General features: G+C 39.7%; 1 protein-coding gene across 1 annotated transcript in view; it reads right to left on the minus strand.

Annotated features, from left to right (window-relative positions):
• CUNH16orf97 (chromosome unknown C16orf97 homolog) overlaps positions 1-15430 on the minus strand; it is a 40535-nt gene that overhangs the window by 3809 nt on the left and 21296 nt on the right. Inside the window, 2 exon segments of the mRNA XM_032255617.1 lie at positions 1079-1105; positions 7609-7617. Coding sequence (XP_032111508.1) covers positions 1079-1105; positions 7609-7617 — 36 coding nt within the window.

Genomic DNA, 15430 nt, shown 5'->3' on the forward strand with positions numbered 1-15430 from the left:
CCCAAGTAGCTGGGACTACAGGCATGTGCCACCGTGCTTGGCTCTGTAGATTGATTTTTTGATGGCATAGCAAATCCTGTTTTTCAATTGTCACGATGGTATTTACATGTAGTAAATATGTCAATATGAAGTTATTATACAATAATCCATCCAGTTGGCATAAAAAACATGTGTTTAGGCCTGCCAAAAATGTAACTTCTGCTCCCAGAGCCAGCTCCCCAAGTATAGAATGGGGAAAAGCGGTGATTAGGAGTTGACAGCCAAACAGTAAAAGCCTATGGTTCTCCACTGAGTTTAAGGTAAATTTGTGTCACTATGATATTGCTGAAAACAAATACAAATGATGATTTGAGGCTAAATTAGCATGTTTATATGCAGAAATTAAATTACTTTTGCAGATCACTCAGGTGCTGGGCAAGAGGAGGGACTGCCCACCCTATGTTGGTCAGACCACTGACCCAGAGTTCTGTAATCGGTTATGAGTCCTATATTCTCAGAAGCCAAGTGACATTTGTCAAAGTATAAAGAGGAAAGTGAGGGCAATCAAAGGGAGGTTGTACAAGGAGCATTAGATCTGGTACAATGTGGACATTTGTAAGGCTGTCAAGGGAGTGAGTTGCCTTCCCATCTCAGTTCTAAGTACAAGATCAGTGGGTAGATGCTATAGGCAGACAGCTTCTGATTACACACCGGAAGATAGTTGATGGTCAGAGCCATAAAAAATAGAAGGCATGACCATGGCTTCTCACATTCGTAAACATCTCATCATGTAAGATATTTAAATAACTCCCTGGTCTCTAAATTTGAAAATAGATTTAATCATAAGGTAAAGATGGAACCAAGGCCACCAGGAATGTATTTAAGGCCCAATGTAAAACTCTTTGCAGGTCCTCTAGCAAAGGCAGATGTGCCAAAAATGTTCACCCAGGCCCTGTTCTGGCAGAGTGGGAAATGTGTACTTGGTTCCCTCACTTCCTGTGTGCCCTGGATCAAAGGCACTTGCTCCAAGGTTCTGTTCCAGCTCTGAGGTCTTTTAATAAATATATGATAGACTCTTACCAGCTTGCCATGAAGTCACCTCGTCATGACCTCAAGGAAGTCCCATCTTGTCTCTAAGCCCTGATTTACAACTCTGTGAACCAAAGACATTGACTTAGATGAGCCTAAGATTCCCTTCTATTCTGATATTTTGTGATTTCATAGACACACGTGAAACAGGGCAGGAGAAGTGCTTAGAAATCTACTTATTTTAGCTAAAAAAGTTTAACTTTAGGAATCCTCCATTGAAAAATATATTATTTTCATCCCTTCTGAGTTAAAAGCATCAGAGTACAGATTAGGGTTTTGTGTGTGTGTGTGTGTGTGTGTGTGTGTGTGTGTGTGTGTGTGTGTGTTAAACAGGGATTCAAGGAAATAAAACAAGTTAAGGAAGTTTATTTTTATTTTTTGGTTGGTTTTTTGAGACAGGGTCTCAGTCTGTTCCCCAGGCTGGAGTGCAGTGGTACAATCACAGCTCACTCCAGCCTTGACCTTCTGGGCTCAAGGGATCCTCCCACCTCAGCCTCCAAAGTAGCTGTGACCATCATAGTCTTGGGCCACCATGTCTGGCTAATTTTTGTCATTTTTTTTTTCTTTTTGGAGATGGGGTTTCTCCATGTTGCCCAGGCTGGTGTTGAACTCAACAGCTCAATTGTGCTGCTCACCTCAGCCTCCCAAAGTGCTGGGATTACAGGCATGAGCCCCCACACCCTGCCTCAGGGAAGCTTTACAAAGCAAGATGGGAAGGATGGATCTGGGGCCTGGAGAGCAGGATCTGAGCTCTTTGAAAGGGTTTGGGGATGGAAGAAGTGCTTGGAAGGAGAACATTTCCCAGTCAGTCCCAGCAAGGGTCGGAGTCCACCAAACATAACCCAGAGGAAGTGAATAGAAGAAATGGCATTCCCAAAGCTATTTCTGGGCTGCCTCCTAACCACAACAGGAAGCCTTCTCTGATAACCATTCCTCCGCTGGCTGAGTGCCATTGTGTGGTGTCTCTGTTACTGACACAGTTGTTCTTTCCAGGCTTCAGTCTCCCTAGCTGGACTAGACTGTCATTCATGATCAGTTCCTACTCTCTAGAATTCTTGGACGTGATGTGGAAGGTGAACCTGGAGTTTGCAGTTCCAAAAGAAAAATGGTGAGCTGGATTCTCTCTGCCATCCACCTCAATGAAGGAACTCTAGACTTCAGACACACCCACTGTAGCCAAGCTGAATGGGTCCTTGCCCATTTCAGAGACTTACCCGGGAGCTGACATGTCCAGAGCTTCCACCTGCAGATCCTGATGAGTCTACACTGGCCTGAGCTCAGGGCTAGCTGGAAATGGGAGCTAGTACCCTTGCAGAAGCAGCGCTCTACCAATTTAGGAAAAGAGCTAGAGAAGGATGGACCAAGACTTCCTGGCCCCTTAGGTCTCCTAGGAGTGGTTTCTTAGAGGGTTGCAACTGGGATTGAGCCTACCTATCCACAGCAATACCTCATGTGTAACATCCTTCATTGGCCTTTTCTCCTTACCTATCGTGTGAGACTCCCTAACAGTGCTCCCTGGAATTCGCTTCCAAATAAATTACCTGTACACGAGTCCCCATCAAGAGGGCTACCCTTAGAAGGAACACAGGCTCAGATGGCCATTAAACTCTACAAAGGCCATTTTGGCCCCTGCTGGGTGCAGCTTCATTGCTAAGTCCCCTTTCATGGAACTTACAAGGGAAGACAATGGCAGGGCCCCAGTGGAAGTTGCTGTGAAAACCATTGCCCTGGGCACCATGTTCATCCCCTCCCCCATCCCATGCATTCATCTCTGTCTTCTTTTTCAAATTTGATTTTAAATATTTACAGCATCATATATCTTCCCCCACCAGATATTACTAATGAACTGTTATTGTCTGCAAAACCTCCCAGATGAGTGATGGCCAACTTAAAAAGAGCATCAATGTTTTATTCGTAAAATAGAAGATGGAAACAGAAAATGCTTATGCACTTTTAGGCTTTTCATCATTATTATTATTGATACTCCAGTACAGAGGAGGCACTTGGGCAATTAGCAAAATCAAACAGAACTGAAGATTCTACATAGCAATAAAAATTATATAAATATGTAAATGTTTACAAACGTTTAAATCAATAAGTAGGGCACATTTCAAGAAAATGTTAATGTTCAACCTGTACATTTCAAGAAAAATGTGGAATGCTAAATGCCTTTCCTGAGGGTGAATATCTCATTGACAAAGAAGAAACTCCAGATACTGCACTGTCCTGCCAGAGAGAGGGCTGTGCCACTGTCAATTTGTATTTCTTGATTGCAGCAAAACTTCAGAGACCCTCGTGGGCATTAACATCAGCCTCCTGGAATTGACTTGTATTCTGTTCCCATTGGCCCTGCCTTTCTTCTCTTACTTCTTTTTCATAATGTGAACCCCAGACGGAGGTTCCTCTTCTGATTCTGGCAGGCAGCCTGGCTTAGTAGACAACAGAGGATGCCTCTTGGTGACTAGATTCTGGGAGCCACAGAAATTAGAGTTCAAATCTTAGCTGGCCTTTCCAGCTGTGTGACTTGGAGCACACTAGCCTCTCTGAATCTCAGCTTTTTTATCTTTTAGGTAAAGACAACAATACTACCCTAAGCTAATGCAGACCACGTGCTTAGTGTGGGGACTGGTCCCTCCCAAGTGCTCAGTATGAGTGGCTATTCCCTGCCCAGCATGCAGTAAATGAGCCCAATTTCTGTAGACTCTGTAGGCTCTACTAATGGGAGGACCTGCATTTTTAAATGGTTTGTCTTTGCCCAGTGAATCTGTGATTCCAGGTAGCCCAGCCTAGGTGAGATCATGGCATTCAAGTGAGCTAGAATGTTCTCATCACCACAGATTTAAGGCTTTTACTGGAAACAATTTCCTTCTATGTTGATAGGGAGTGGTTGAGAACCCATGCCCACCACTCAGCCTCCTTGAAGTGGCAGCCAGCACAACTTCTCCAGATGTCATTTTGCTAAGGGGGAATTCAGGAGGGCGGAGACCATACTGGGAAAATAAAGCAATGGAGAAATACTAGAGGGGTGGGAGTCAAGCACTTGGGTTCACCTTCCAGACCCACCACTGGTGGCTATGTGACCTTAGGATAATATAAGATAGTTGGGGTCTTTAAGAGTGTGAACTGCGGTCTAAAAGTCCTGGTCTAGAAATTTGGCTTTACTACATCCTTATCTGTATGTCTTAGGGAAAAAGGCCTATCCTTTCTTGGCCTCAGTTTCCTCATCTGTAAAAGTTCAAAATGCGTCCTATATAGAGAATGCCCTGGACAGCAGCAGACTTACAGGAAGTGCTCATAGCCATTATTGCTAAAGTCCTGTTTTCTCCTCTGTATAATAGGATGGTCATTTCTTGCCCTGCCTACCTCAGAGGGCTTCAGAGAAACTCTTCCTAGGCTAGCTCTTCATAGGATGAAATCATCTGCAGTCTCAAATAATGATTAATGCTCTTACTGTTTCTGCACCAGATTCTGGATGGCTGCTTGAAAGAACTTTCTTCAAAAATTAGCACTGACCAATTACAAGAAAGAAAGAACACACATATGTGATTTCATTTAACTGTCCTAGTTGAGGTCATTGCCCAAGTTATGGAAACTGATCATCTTCTACCCTCATGACAAGTTCAGGTCTCCCCATTCTTCCATGTTGCTGCAATTTTCTGAAACAAGAGACCCAGTCCTCTCCAGAGGGGAGACTCTTCAGCTTCTCAGGGTTCAAAGCATCTCTAATAAGCTAGATATTGGTGCTCTTTTTTCCTTGGAGAGAAAATAAGTAAGTCTCATAAAGATATTTGCCTTCTGCACACCTGATCTACTCCTTTCTCTGGAAATATTTAGCCAAAACCTATTACATATCTTCTCCCTTCTCAGAGAGCTGGGTAAATGGAGTTTGCTAAGGACTTGGATGCCAGGAGAGAGAATTATGGAGGTGATAATTAGCATGTTTCCTCATCCATGAGGCACTTTGTGCCTCCAAGAGATGGGTAACAAGCGTCTAGAACTCCACAGTGGGTTAGGAAATCAAAGGTTCTCAACCATCACCACCACATACCCCACTGAACCAGCTACCCAGGTAAACAGATACAAATTCTGCCACAGTCTCTTTGGGGTTTAATTTTCACAGGTCTCTGGTGGCAGTGCACATACAGTTAATTCAGTCACTTTTTCCCAGGATGACAGGTTTTGTTGCTATTTCTATTCTGAAACACTGACTCACACTGTTAATTTAAACTGTGTGTGTAACCGTGGAGATTTCATTACCTTTGGCATTTTTTTTTTTTCTGTCCTAGAAAATCTAATTTCAGAACAGAGAGGAGAAGGTAAAAGTCACTTTCACTCCCTGCACTCGAATCATTCACATACACAAAAGTTTGCATTGGTCTACTAGAAGAAATCCCCACTGGTGCCATTTTCTACCTTGTTGCCTAATGAAATAAGAAAAGTGTGGCTCTGAGAGACGCCAGCCGATGTGCCATTCCTGCCAAGCAAGACAGATAGGAGACCCAGCTCTGCAGCAAACTTAACTCTGAGCTGTGATTTCCCTGTCCATAAAAGAAGAAAGTTGAACCAGGTGATCATTAAGGAAATTTCCAGCTTTTACATTGCAGAGAAATCACCCCATGGTAGTCTTTTCCTGAATGTGTATCATAGAATACTGGTTTAAACCTTCATCAGGCCATTCAAAAGATATTTACCGAACACCTCTTTTGGCACCATGGGATGTCTAGATGCTTGTAAACTGCAGTGGTTAAGAGCATGATTCTGGTGTCAGAGGCTTATATCAGAGGCCTGGCTTCACATCACTTACTAACTACGTGAACCTGGACAAGTTCTGTGCCTCAGTTTTTTTATATATAAAATGCAGTAATAATCATATCTGCCTCATCGGGTTATTGTAAATATAAATGAGTTAGCTCATATTGTAAATATGAAAGAGTCACGTGCCAGGCAAAGTACTTAGAACTACGCTTGGCTTGCAATAGGTATTGTTTTTTGTTGTTATAACAGCAGTGAGCAAAAGCCAACATAGTCACTGTCTTCAAAGAACTTACAGTCTTATATGGGAGACAGATACTTATCAAACACTCATTCAAACAAAGATAAAATTGCAATCATGGCAAGTTTTATACCTGTATATGTTGCTATAAGAGCTTATAATATGGATATTTTGACCCAGTTAAGGAAGGTTTCCCTAAGCTTGATCTTAGATACAGAGAATAATACAGGAGTTTCATCAAGGAATGCAGGGTATTCTTTAAATATAGTCAACATTGAAAACATAAAAGAATTTAAAAAGGCATTTCAGGCAGAGGAATCAGCCTGTTCAAAGGCCTGTGGAAGAAGGAAGCAGGTGCGATGCCCTGAGGCTGGTTCTGTGTCCTCCTGGGTACCTGAGTACATGCTGGGATCGCAATTCCCTGCCTCCATGAAAGTAGATGTAAACATGTGACTTGTTCTAGCCAATGGAATATGAACATACATGTGTGCACATGAACAACATGCCTGCATGGAAACCTCAAGAGCTAGCATGCAATTGGCTATGCTTTCTTATAGTGTGCACGCACCCCTGCAGCGTGCCACTGCTAATACACACTAGATATGTATTGTGAGCAATAAATGAGCCTTTGTGCAAAAATTTTAAGATGCTGAGATTTGGGGGCTCCTTGTTGCTTCAGCTTAACGTACCATATCCTGATTCATAAAGAAGGTCAATGAAACTGGCAATAAGAGCATATTGTGTAACACAAGACAGGGCAGTATTTAGGGTCAAAAGTAAGGAGCTTTATTTGCCACATTAAGAAGAGGTGATACCATCCTAAGAGCAAAGGCAAGTTACTGCAGGATCTAAAAGGAAGGATTTATTGCATGGCCCAGGCAAGATATCATGATAGTTTTGCTATAGTGGTGGTGGCAGAAACAGGAAGTAGTGGACATCTTTGAGGTCTATCTGGGAGGTTGGAATTGATGGGACTTTGGTGATAGACTACGAGCAGTGAAACAGGAGGAGGCTTCCATATTGCTGGCTTGTCCAACTGGACAAATGATGGGACCACTTACTGAGATGGCTCATAGTAAAAGAGGAGCCAAAAGCAGGGTTTCCATTAGCAAAACTTTCTAGTGTCCAAGAACAGTTTCCAGCAGAAGGCTTATATCAGCATTCATTCATCAGCAAGAAAAAACTCAACTCTAACTGACAGTGCAGGTATTTTTAAAAATATGTCCAAGTAATCATGGAAGCAAAAAATGTGCTTCAGAAAAAGAATTTCTCCCCCCAGCACCAGAAGGAAAACATACAGAAAAAACATTATTTCTGTCATTTTTGTAGAGGTGGGGGATTTTTTCCCCATGACATATTATGATAAATATATCACGTGGCCTATTAAGAATCCAAAATGGGAAGTAAAACTTGTTTGTTCTATTTGACTTTACGGAAACTAGAAGCAACACAAAACTTGGAGTCAGAGGAGCCTGTGTCTGAACCCAAGATTTTCCATTTATTAGCTGGGTGAACTTCGTCAATTATGTTGGTATAAATTTCTCTACATCCCAATTCTGTCATCTGTACTACTAATACAGAGTATTAATGTCCATATTTCAGCTGAGTGTATCAGACAGGATAATATATATATGACTTGCTTAATACATATTTCCTTAGGCTGTAGTAGGTGCTCATTAAATGTTAACCTCTTACTGGAGGGATTATCTGACATTGAGATATTAATAGAAGGTTTGTAATAGAGGTGTGAGACCTGGATAAGATGACTAACTTCTCTTTTTTTATGAAGATCTTGCTCACATAATTCTAAATAGAATAAAGAGTAGCTAATTGGGATTATGATTCCTGCTTCAATTCCTTCTTGTAGAGATTAAAAATAGATTGAACAACGTTGCTTATGCCAGAAAACTAAAGTAGGGCTCTTGCTTTCTGCTTTTGCCTTGAATCTGAGGTGGCTAATAGTCACAGACAGCAAAGAGAAATAGAAAGAGAGAAAGCTTGCCAGTCCTGATTGGGAGGCTGGTTCTTTGAAGAAGTTCCTGCCTCATGCAGACAGACCATGCAAGAGGCAAGTTGTATTTCCCTTTCACCCCTTACCTAAATGAGCCTGTCACCGGTAACACATGGGCCAGTAACATTAACTAATAACATCTACCAGTTAATCTAATAGCTACTTTAATTTTGAAATGCCATTGAGCATAAATAAATGTTCTCAAATCCCTGAGACAACTGCAATATAAAATGAAAATATCAGGGATTTCTATTGGTGAATAGAATCACAGGTACCATTAGTACCATTGCAGTTTGTTATAAACATTTCATCACAGATTACAATTGTAATAGGTAGAAGTTAGCAGAGGTATTTTTTTCTTATTCAAGTTCATTCCCCTTCCCTACTGGGATTCTACCCAGGTACCCACCACACAGTGTTCAGTGCCTGCAGAAGTCAGGTTTTTTTAATGCAATAGTTTTATTCAGATATAATTAACATACCACCCAATTATTCATTTAAAGTATGTAACTCAGTGGTTTTGGTGGCTTTCAGAGAGCTGTGCAATTGTCCGCACAATTTTAGAACATCTTTATCTTCTTCAAATGAAACCCCACACCTGCAGCAATCACTTCCCCCCCACTTTCATCCAGACCTAGGCAACCACTAATCTCCTCTACAGTTTTGCTATTCTGGAAATCATACAGGCCAGGCATGGTGGCTCACATATGTAATCCCAGCACTTTGTGGGAGCCAAGGTAGGCAAATCACTGGAGGTCAGGAGTTCGAGACCAGCCTGGCCAACATGGTGAAATCCTTTCTCTACTAAAAATACAAAAGTTAGCTGGGCGTGGTGGTGCACACCTGTAATCCCACTTACTTGGGAGGCTGAGGCAGGAGAAACAATTGAACCTAGGAGGTGGAGGTTGCATTGAGCCACAATTGTACCACTGCACTCTAGCTTGAGTGACAGAGTGAGATTCCATCTCAAAAAAAAAAAAAAAAAAGCATACAGTATGTGGTTTTCTATAACTGGCTTTTTACACATAGCATGTTTTCAGGCTTCCTCTATGTTGTAGCATATATCAGTACTTCATTTCTCTTTTTTTGATGAATAATATTCTATTATACAGATACAACAATTTGGTTTATTCATTCATCAGTTGCTAGATATCTGAGATGTTTCTGGTTTTGCCTATTATGAATAATGCTGTTATAAATATTGGTGTAGAAATTTTTGTGTGGACATAAGTTTCTCTTGGGTATATCTAAGAGTGGGATTTCTAGGTCATGTGGTATCTCCATGCTTAACTTTTGAATAGTTATTCAAATAATTAAAGTGACTGTAGCATTAGTTATTCAAATATTCAAATAAAGTGACTATACCATTTCACATTTCCACCAGCACTACATGAGAGCTCCAATTCTCCACAACTAATCTAATACTTGTTATTACCTTTTTATTATAGCCTTCTTAGTGCATGTGAAGCGGTATCTTATTACGGTTTTGAAGAGCATTTCTCTGATGGCAAATGATGATGCACAACTTTGTAAGCACTTACTGGCCATTTGTTTTTCTTCTTTGGAGAAATATATATTCAAGTTCTTTGCCCATTCTTAAACTGGACTGTCTTTTTATTATGGACTTGTGTATGTTCTTTCTATACTCTAACATGATTTTTTATCAGATATTTGATTTTCAACTGTTCTACAATTCTGTGGATGTCTTTTCACTTTCTTGACTGTGTGCTTTGAAGAGGACAGAATTTAATGTTGATGAAGTCCAATTTATCTATTTTCTTTTTCCTTGTGCTTTTGACACCATAGCTAAGAAAGCTCTGCCTAATCACAGAACATGAAGATTTACTTCCGTATTTTCCTCTAGCAGTTTTATAATTTTCACCCTTATGTTTAGATATTGAGTTACTTTTTGTGTATAGTATGAGTAAAAATCGAACCTTATTCTTTTATCTGTAAATGTTCAGTTTTCCCAGCACCATTCATTGAAAATACTGTGTTTCCCCATTAAATTATCTTGGTACCCTGGTCAAAAATTAATTAACTATAAATGTGAAGGTTTATTTCTTTATTTAAGGCTTTGGTTTTTTTCTAGCTTTATTGAGGTTTGATTGACAAATAAAATTGTATGTATTTAAGATGTACAATATAATGTTTTGAACTATGCATGCATTATGTAATGATTGCAAAAACAAGCTCATTAGCATGCCTACCATCTCACAATCCCACTTGGTTATCTTTTTTTATAGTAAAAACACTTAATATCTACTCTCTAAGCAAATCTCCAGTATACAATAGGCATATATTATTAATTATAGCCATTTGCTGTGCATTAGGTATCTAAAACTTTTTCATCTTATAACTGAAAATTTGTACCCTTTACAGAGCATTTCCTCATTTCTCCCACTCCTTTGCCCTTGGTAACTACCATGCTACTTTCTTCATGTGAGTTCTTTTTTTTTTTTCAACTCAACATGTGCGATCATACAGTGTCTTTCTGTGTCTGCCTTATCTCATTTAGCATAATGTCCTCCAGCTTCATGATGTTTCAAATGGTAAGATTTCATTCCTTTCAAGCGAGTTTCATTCGTTTTCAAATGAGTATCCATTTTCTTTATCTGCTTTTTCAATGAGAGATACCTAGGTTGCTTCCATATCTTAGTTATTGTGAGTAAAGCTGCAATGAACATGGAAGTGCAAATGCCTCTTTAACATACTGATTTCAATTCCTTTGGATATAATACCCAGACACAAACAAATTATTGGATTATATAGTATTCTATTTTTAGTTTTCTGAGAATCCTCCATCTTGTTTTCCATGATGATTGTTCTAATTTACATTCCCACCAACAGTACACAAGGGCTCCTTTTCCTTCGCATCCTAGCTTACTCGCTACCTATTGACTTTTTGATAATTGTTATCCTAATAGGTATGAGATGATGTCTCAGTAAGATTTTAATTTGCATTTCCCTGATGATTGGTGATGCTGAGCACCTTTTTCATATGCCTATTAGTCATCTGTATGTCCTCTTAAGAAAAATGCCTCTCCAGGTTCTTTCTCATTTTTAAATTGAGCTATCTGTAATTTTGCTATTTAATTGCTTGAATATCTTATATATTTTGGATATTAATTCTTATTGGATATATGGTTTGCAAATATTTCCATCTATTACATAGGTTACCATTTCATTTTGTTTATTGCTTCCTTTGCTGTGCAGTAATTTTTAATTTTATTTAGTCCCTCTTGTTTTTGTTTCTTGTGATTCTTGTGTCATATTCAAAAAATGTCATTGCCAAGACCAATATCAAGGAGATTTCCCCTATGTTTTCTTCTAAGAATCTTACATTTAAGTCTTTAACTTATTTAGAGTTGAATTTTGTTTGTGATATCAGATAATGGTCCAATTTCATTCTTCTGCATGTGAATGTCTAGTTTTCCCAACAACTTTGTACAGACTATTGTTTTCCCACTGTGTGTTTTTGGTGCTTTCTCAAAGATTAATTGATTACATATGCCTGGGTTTATTTTTAGGTTCTCTATTTTGTTCTATTGGTCTGGCTTCCTTTGTTATGCCAGTTTTATAGTATTTTGATTACTGTAGGTTTGTAATATAATTTGAAATCAGAATGTGTGATGACTCCAGCTTTGTCTTTATGCACAAGATTGCTTTAACAACCTATCTGAAAAAGCTCATGCTTGCTATCTGTAGGGGTGCATTCAATGAGCTGGCCACAGGGGAAGCCATGTGTGAGACACATAGAGCATTGGGGGTCTTTGTGCGCCAGTTGATGGGGTTGGCCAGCAAGACATTCTAAGAGACTTGTGGGCAAGCTTCCTAATGGAGTTTGTGATCCACAGACCTTTGTTGACTTCTGAGTCCTGGCTGCACTGAGAACCAGCCTCTCTTCCCTATTGCTAACCTCTCTAAATCACTCTGCCATGCCAGTCCCTTCAGTATTCTGGGCGGGACAAGAAATAAATGGTCGTTGAGGGCAGTGTCCTGCAAAGCTGAAAAAGCTAGATGCTTACTCACTGCATTCTGACTTTCCTCCCTGGGAAAAACTGCAGGCCAAGGGAGTCTCTCTTCGCACTGATCTGTGCCGCCTTGAGAGAGGTGATACAGATAAAGTAAAACTGTTCTTCTTATGTTCTTCAATATATCTATTCTTGAAGTTTTTTGCTTTAATAGTGTGCTAAACTTTTCCACTGGACTTCTATACTCCCACAAATGTGCTCTTGTCCATGAATTGTTGCTAAAAATCTTTCTGTATGAAGATGACAGGGAAAACTTATATTTCACCATTTTTCTGATATTACTCCATTTAAGAAGGCAATTTTATTCTCACAACAGTTTTATGAAGTGATCATTATTATTTTTTTCACCTTCCAGACCAAAAAGAACTGGGTCAGAAAGGGTAAGTAATTTGTAAAATATGAAATACCCAGAAAGAGGTGAAGCTGGAATTCGAACTTATGCATGTGTCACTACAAGCCTTGTGCAGCCTGAGATTTAGCAGTAGCCTTGATTCTGGCCATTCAGCCAATCAATAGGCATAGGTTTGACTTCTTTCAGAACAGAATTTTTCCATATGATATGCAGGTAGAGGAGTTCAGCTTATCAATAGGTCAAAGTACTTAATGTCCTAGAAATATTCAAATGTTGTTGACACCTTGAAACAGTTTAAGCATGTTTCAGTGTGGAACTAAACCCTCATAAGAGCATTGCTTTCTCATTGCCAACCTCAGTGTTAGCCATTAACTTCATTTAGCTGTCCAATGCCAATAGATATAAAAGCCCAAAGAATGTCAGCAGCAGAAACCTCCCCCCTCCCCAGGTGCTTACCCTCAGGTTAATGGCAAACAAATTTTTAAACTGGCACTTTCAAGGACTTCTTTTCTTGAATTACTATTTGAAAAAATCAAACTATTGTAAACTTTCAAAGGTTGCTTTTCTGGTGACAGGCAAACAGATTAATGATTTTTTTTTCTTTTGTTATTTTGAGTTGTTTGAGATCTAGAGGATATTTTACATCCCTTAGAAATTTCAAGTTGCCCTCCAAGCTCTTATCTGATATCTAACCAATCTTTGAGTTTGGCTAGGCTTAACCAGGATGTGACTACAGATTGTTCATTGTCAGAGGAAAGATTTTTGTCCCCAGAAGTATATATGTATGTCTCTCAGAGGATGCTAGAAGAGAAATGATCAATGAGAGAGAGCTGTGTGCTCATTCATAAATGCTGGTGTATACTTTTTCTCCAGCTGACTGCTAGATTTCTCTCAAAGTTAAAGAAGAAAATAAAGTTATAAGTTCTCATCTTACTTGGGATATGGCTAATCAGGGGTCATAAAAATATACTGATAAATTGATACTAAATTCCCAAATCTCTGTAATATTCTTGTTTCTGTTCTTGGATTATTATTAATGGTATTCATACCTTAATTTCCTACAGAGTATAAAAGTATAATTGTTTTCATCTTGGGGTTATAATTATCCATTTGACATCGCCTTAGTTTATCAGATGAGCTTTTATCACAGCTAAGAGATAATAAATTAAGAAATGTTAACAAGTAGGAAAATTGTGTTTATTTATTCTAGGATGAAAGGAAAAAAAGAAATGTTCATTACTTTGAGTAATTTCCGAGTGGACTCTTGCAGATGGGGCACAGAATTGGAAAGTCAGATGTATTGAAGAGGCTAAGGGATATAATACAGGTAAATCCTATAGCACAGTGTTTAACCATGGTAGGTCATGGTAATTACTTGTTTTCTTTTTGGATATACATAGAAAATATTTGCCAGAGCTGAGCCAGTTTGATCTGGCTTGTCCCAGGGAAGATCATTGTCAGGAGAGTTCTAAAGACGCCCTTACGGTTATGCCATGTTGCCTCCCTCCCAGGAGTTACACAGAATCACTTAGGGTCATATAGCTGTCTCCTTGACTATGTAACCTATAAAGAGATTCCATTGAGGGGTATTTCTTGGACCTTCTAAGCTCCAAAAGGGCAAGGACAGAGTCTCTTTTTGCTCACCATTGTATCTTCCACAGCACGTGGCCCATAATAGGTGCTCAAAAATATTATTTTAATTTAAGAATGTTGAGTATGGACAAAGTATATTGAACAGAACTGCTGGATCAGTTGTCACAAGATAAACTATCTGCTTCATCATCATATGCAGGGAAAATTTATGTTTGGGTTCTGGGACACAAAATTTGGGTGTCTTCTTCACTTAAATGGGAAGAAAAAAAGCATATCACTCAGCCTTAGTTCTTAGAAGACCAAGAGTTCCCTTCAAAAAGGAGTTCTCCTTAGAGGTATTTACCCAGAATTCCACTGACCTCATGCTTGATAAGACTCTGACAGCACAGCTTCAAGAGATCTGATCATAAAATCCTCCAAAATATGCAGACATTCAGCCCTTTATTCACTCAAGCAGTGGGAATATAATTTCCATCATCTTGACTCTTCCTCTTCTCCTTAACCTGGGGAAGGTTTGAGGGGTTGACTGGGAATAAGTAGTTTGAAGCTATTGACAGCATGGAAGTAAGAGGAAAGAGAGGCATCTGGCTCTGTCTTTTTTGTTCATGCAGGAATCCTTTGAGACACCAGCCACCTTCTGCTTTTTGGCCACTGTTCCACATAGGTCTTGATTTTCCCTTTGACTCATGCCTCCTTCAGGATGGGTGGCTCTCAGGCTACTTGAGACAAGCTTAATATTGTGAGATTTATTTTGCTTCTTCCATGACATTGGAGCATGTCATCTCTGCAAGCCTGTTTCAGGCCCCTCCTTGAGTTATCCAAATCCTCCCCTCTGTGTCCTCCCTGATCCTCACCTCCATTCCCAGACCAAGGAAATTTTACCTCATCTATGGAGAAGCTGACTCAGTACACTTCTTCCTAACATTTTTCTCTTTGCGTTGTTTCTCCCACATCCTAAAGGTTTAGTCCTTTAAAACAAAAACCTGGAAGACACTTACTTTTCTTCTCTGCTTTCCACTCTTTCATTTCTTCTCTTCTATGGCTCCTTTTGAAGCAGAGAAAACCTAGCTTCTCGAATGAAGTGGGATGATGTGTTTAGGTTGGGTAGGGGGACAATACAGGAAAATTGTGGTAGATACTTTTTGTGAAAAGGGCCACAGTAAACCTTTCCATCCTTTTATCCTGTCCCTTTGCAATGTGACTTTGCTGCTCCCCCAACAAGAGGTAGAATCTATTTCCCAGCCCCTTTTGAATCTGGGCTGATCCTGTGTTTTACTGTGGCCAACAGAATGGAGAGGAATTGATATTGTGTGATTCTCAAGGTGAGACCTCCCAAGTCCTTTCAGCTTTCACTTTCATTCTCTTGGCATGCAGTGCCA

The sequence above is a fragment of the Sapajus apella genome, unplaced genomic scaffold (assembly GCF_009761245.1).
Source record: "Sapajus apella isolate SASKATOON/1434 unplaced genomic scaffold, GSC_monkey_1.0 scaffold90, whole genome shotgun sequence".
Taxonomy (NCBI): domain Eukaryota; kingdom Metazoa; phylum Chordata; class Mammalia; order Primates; family Cebidae; genus Sapajus; species Sapajus apella.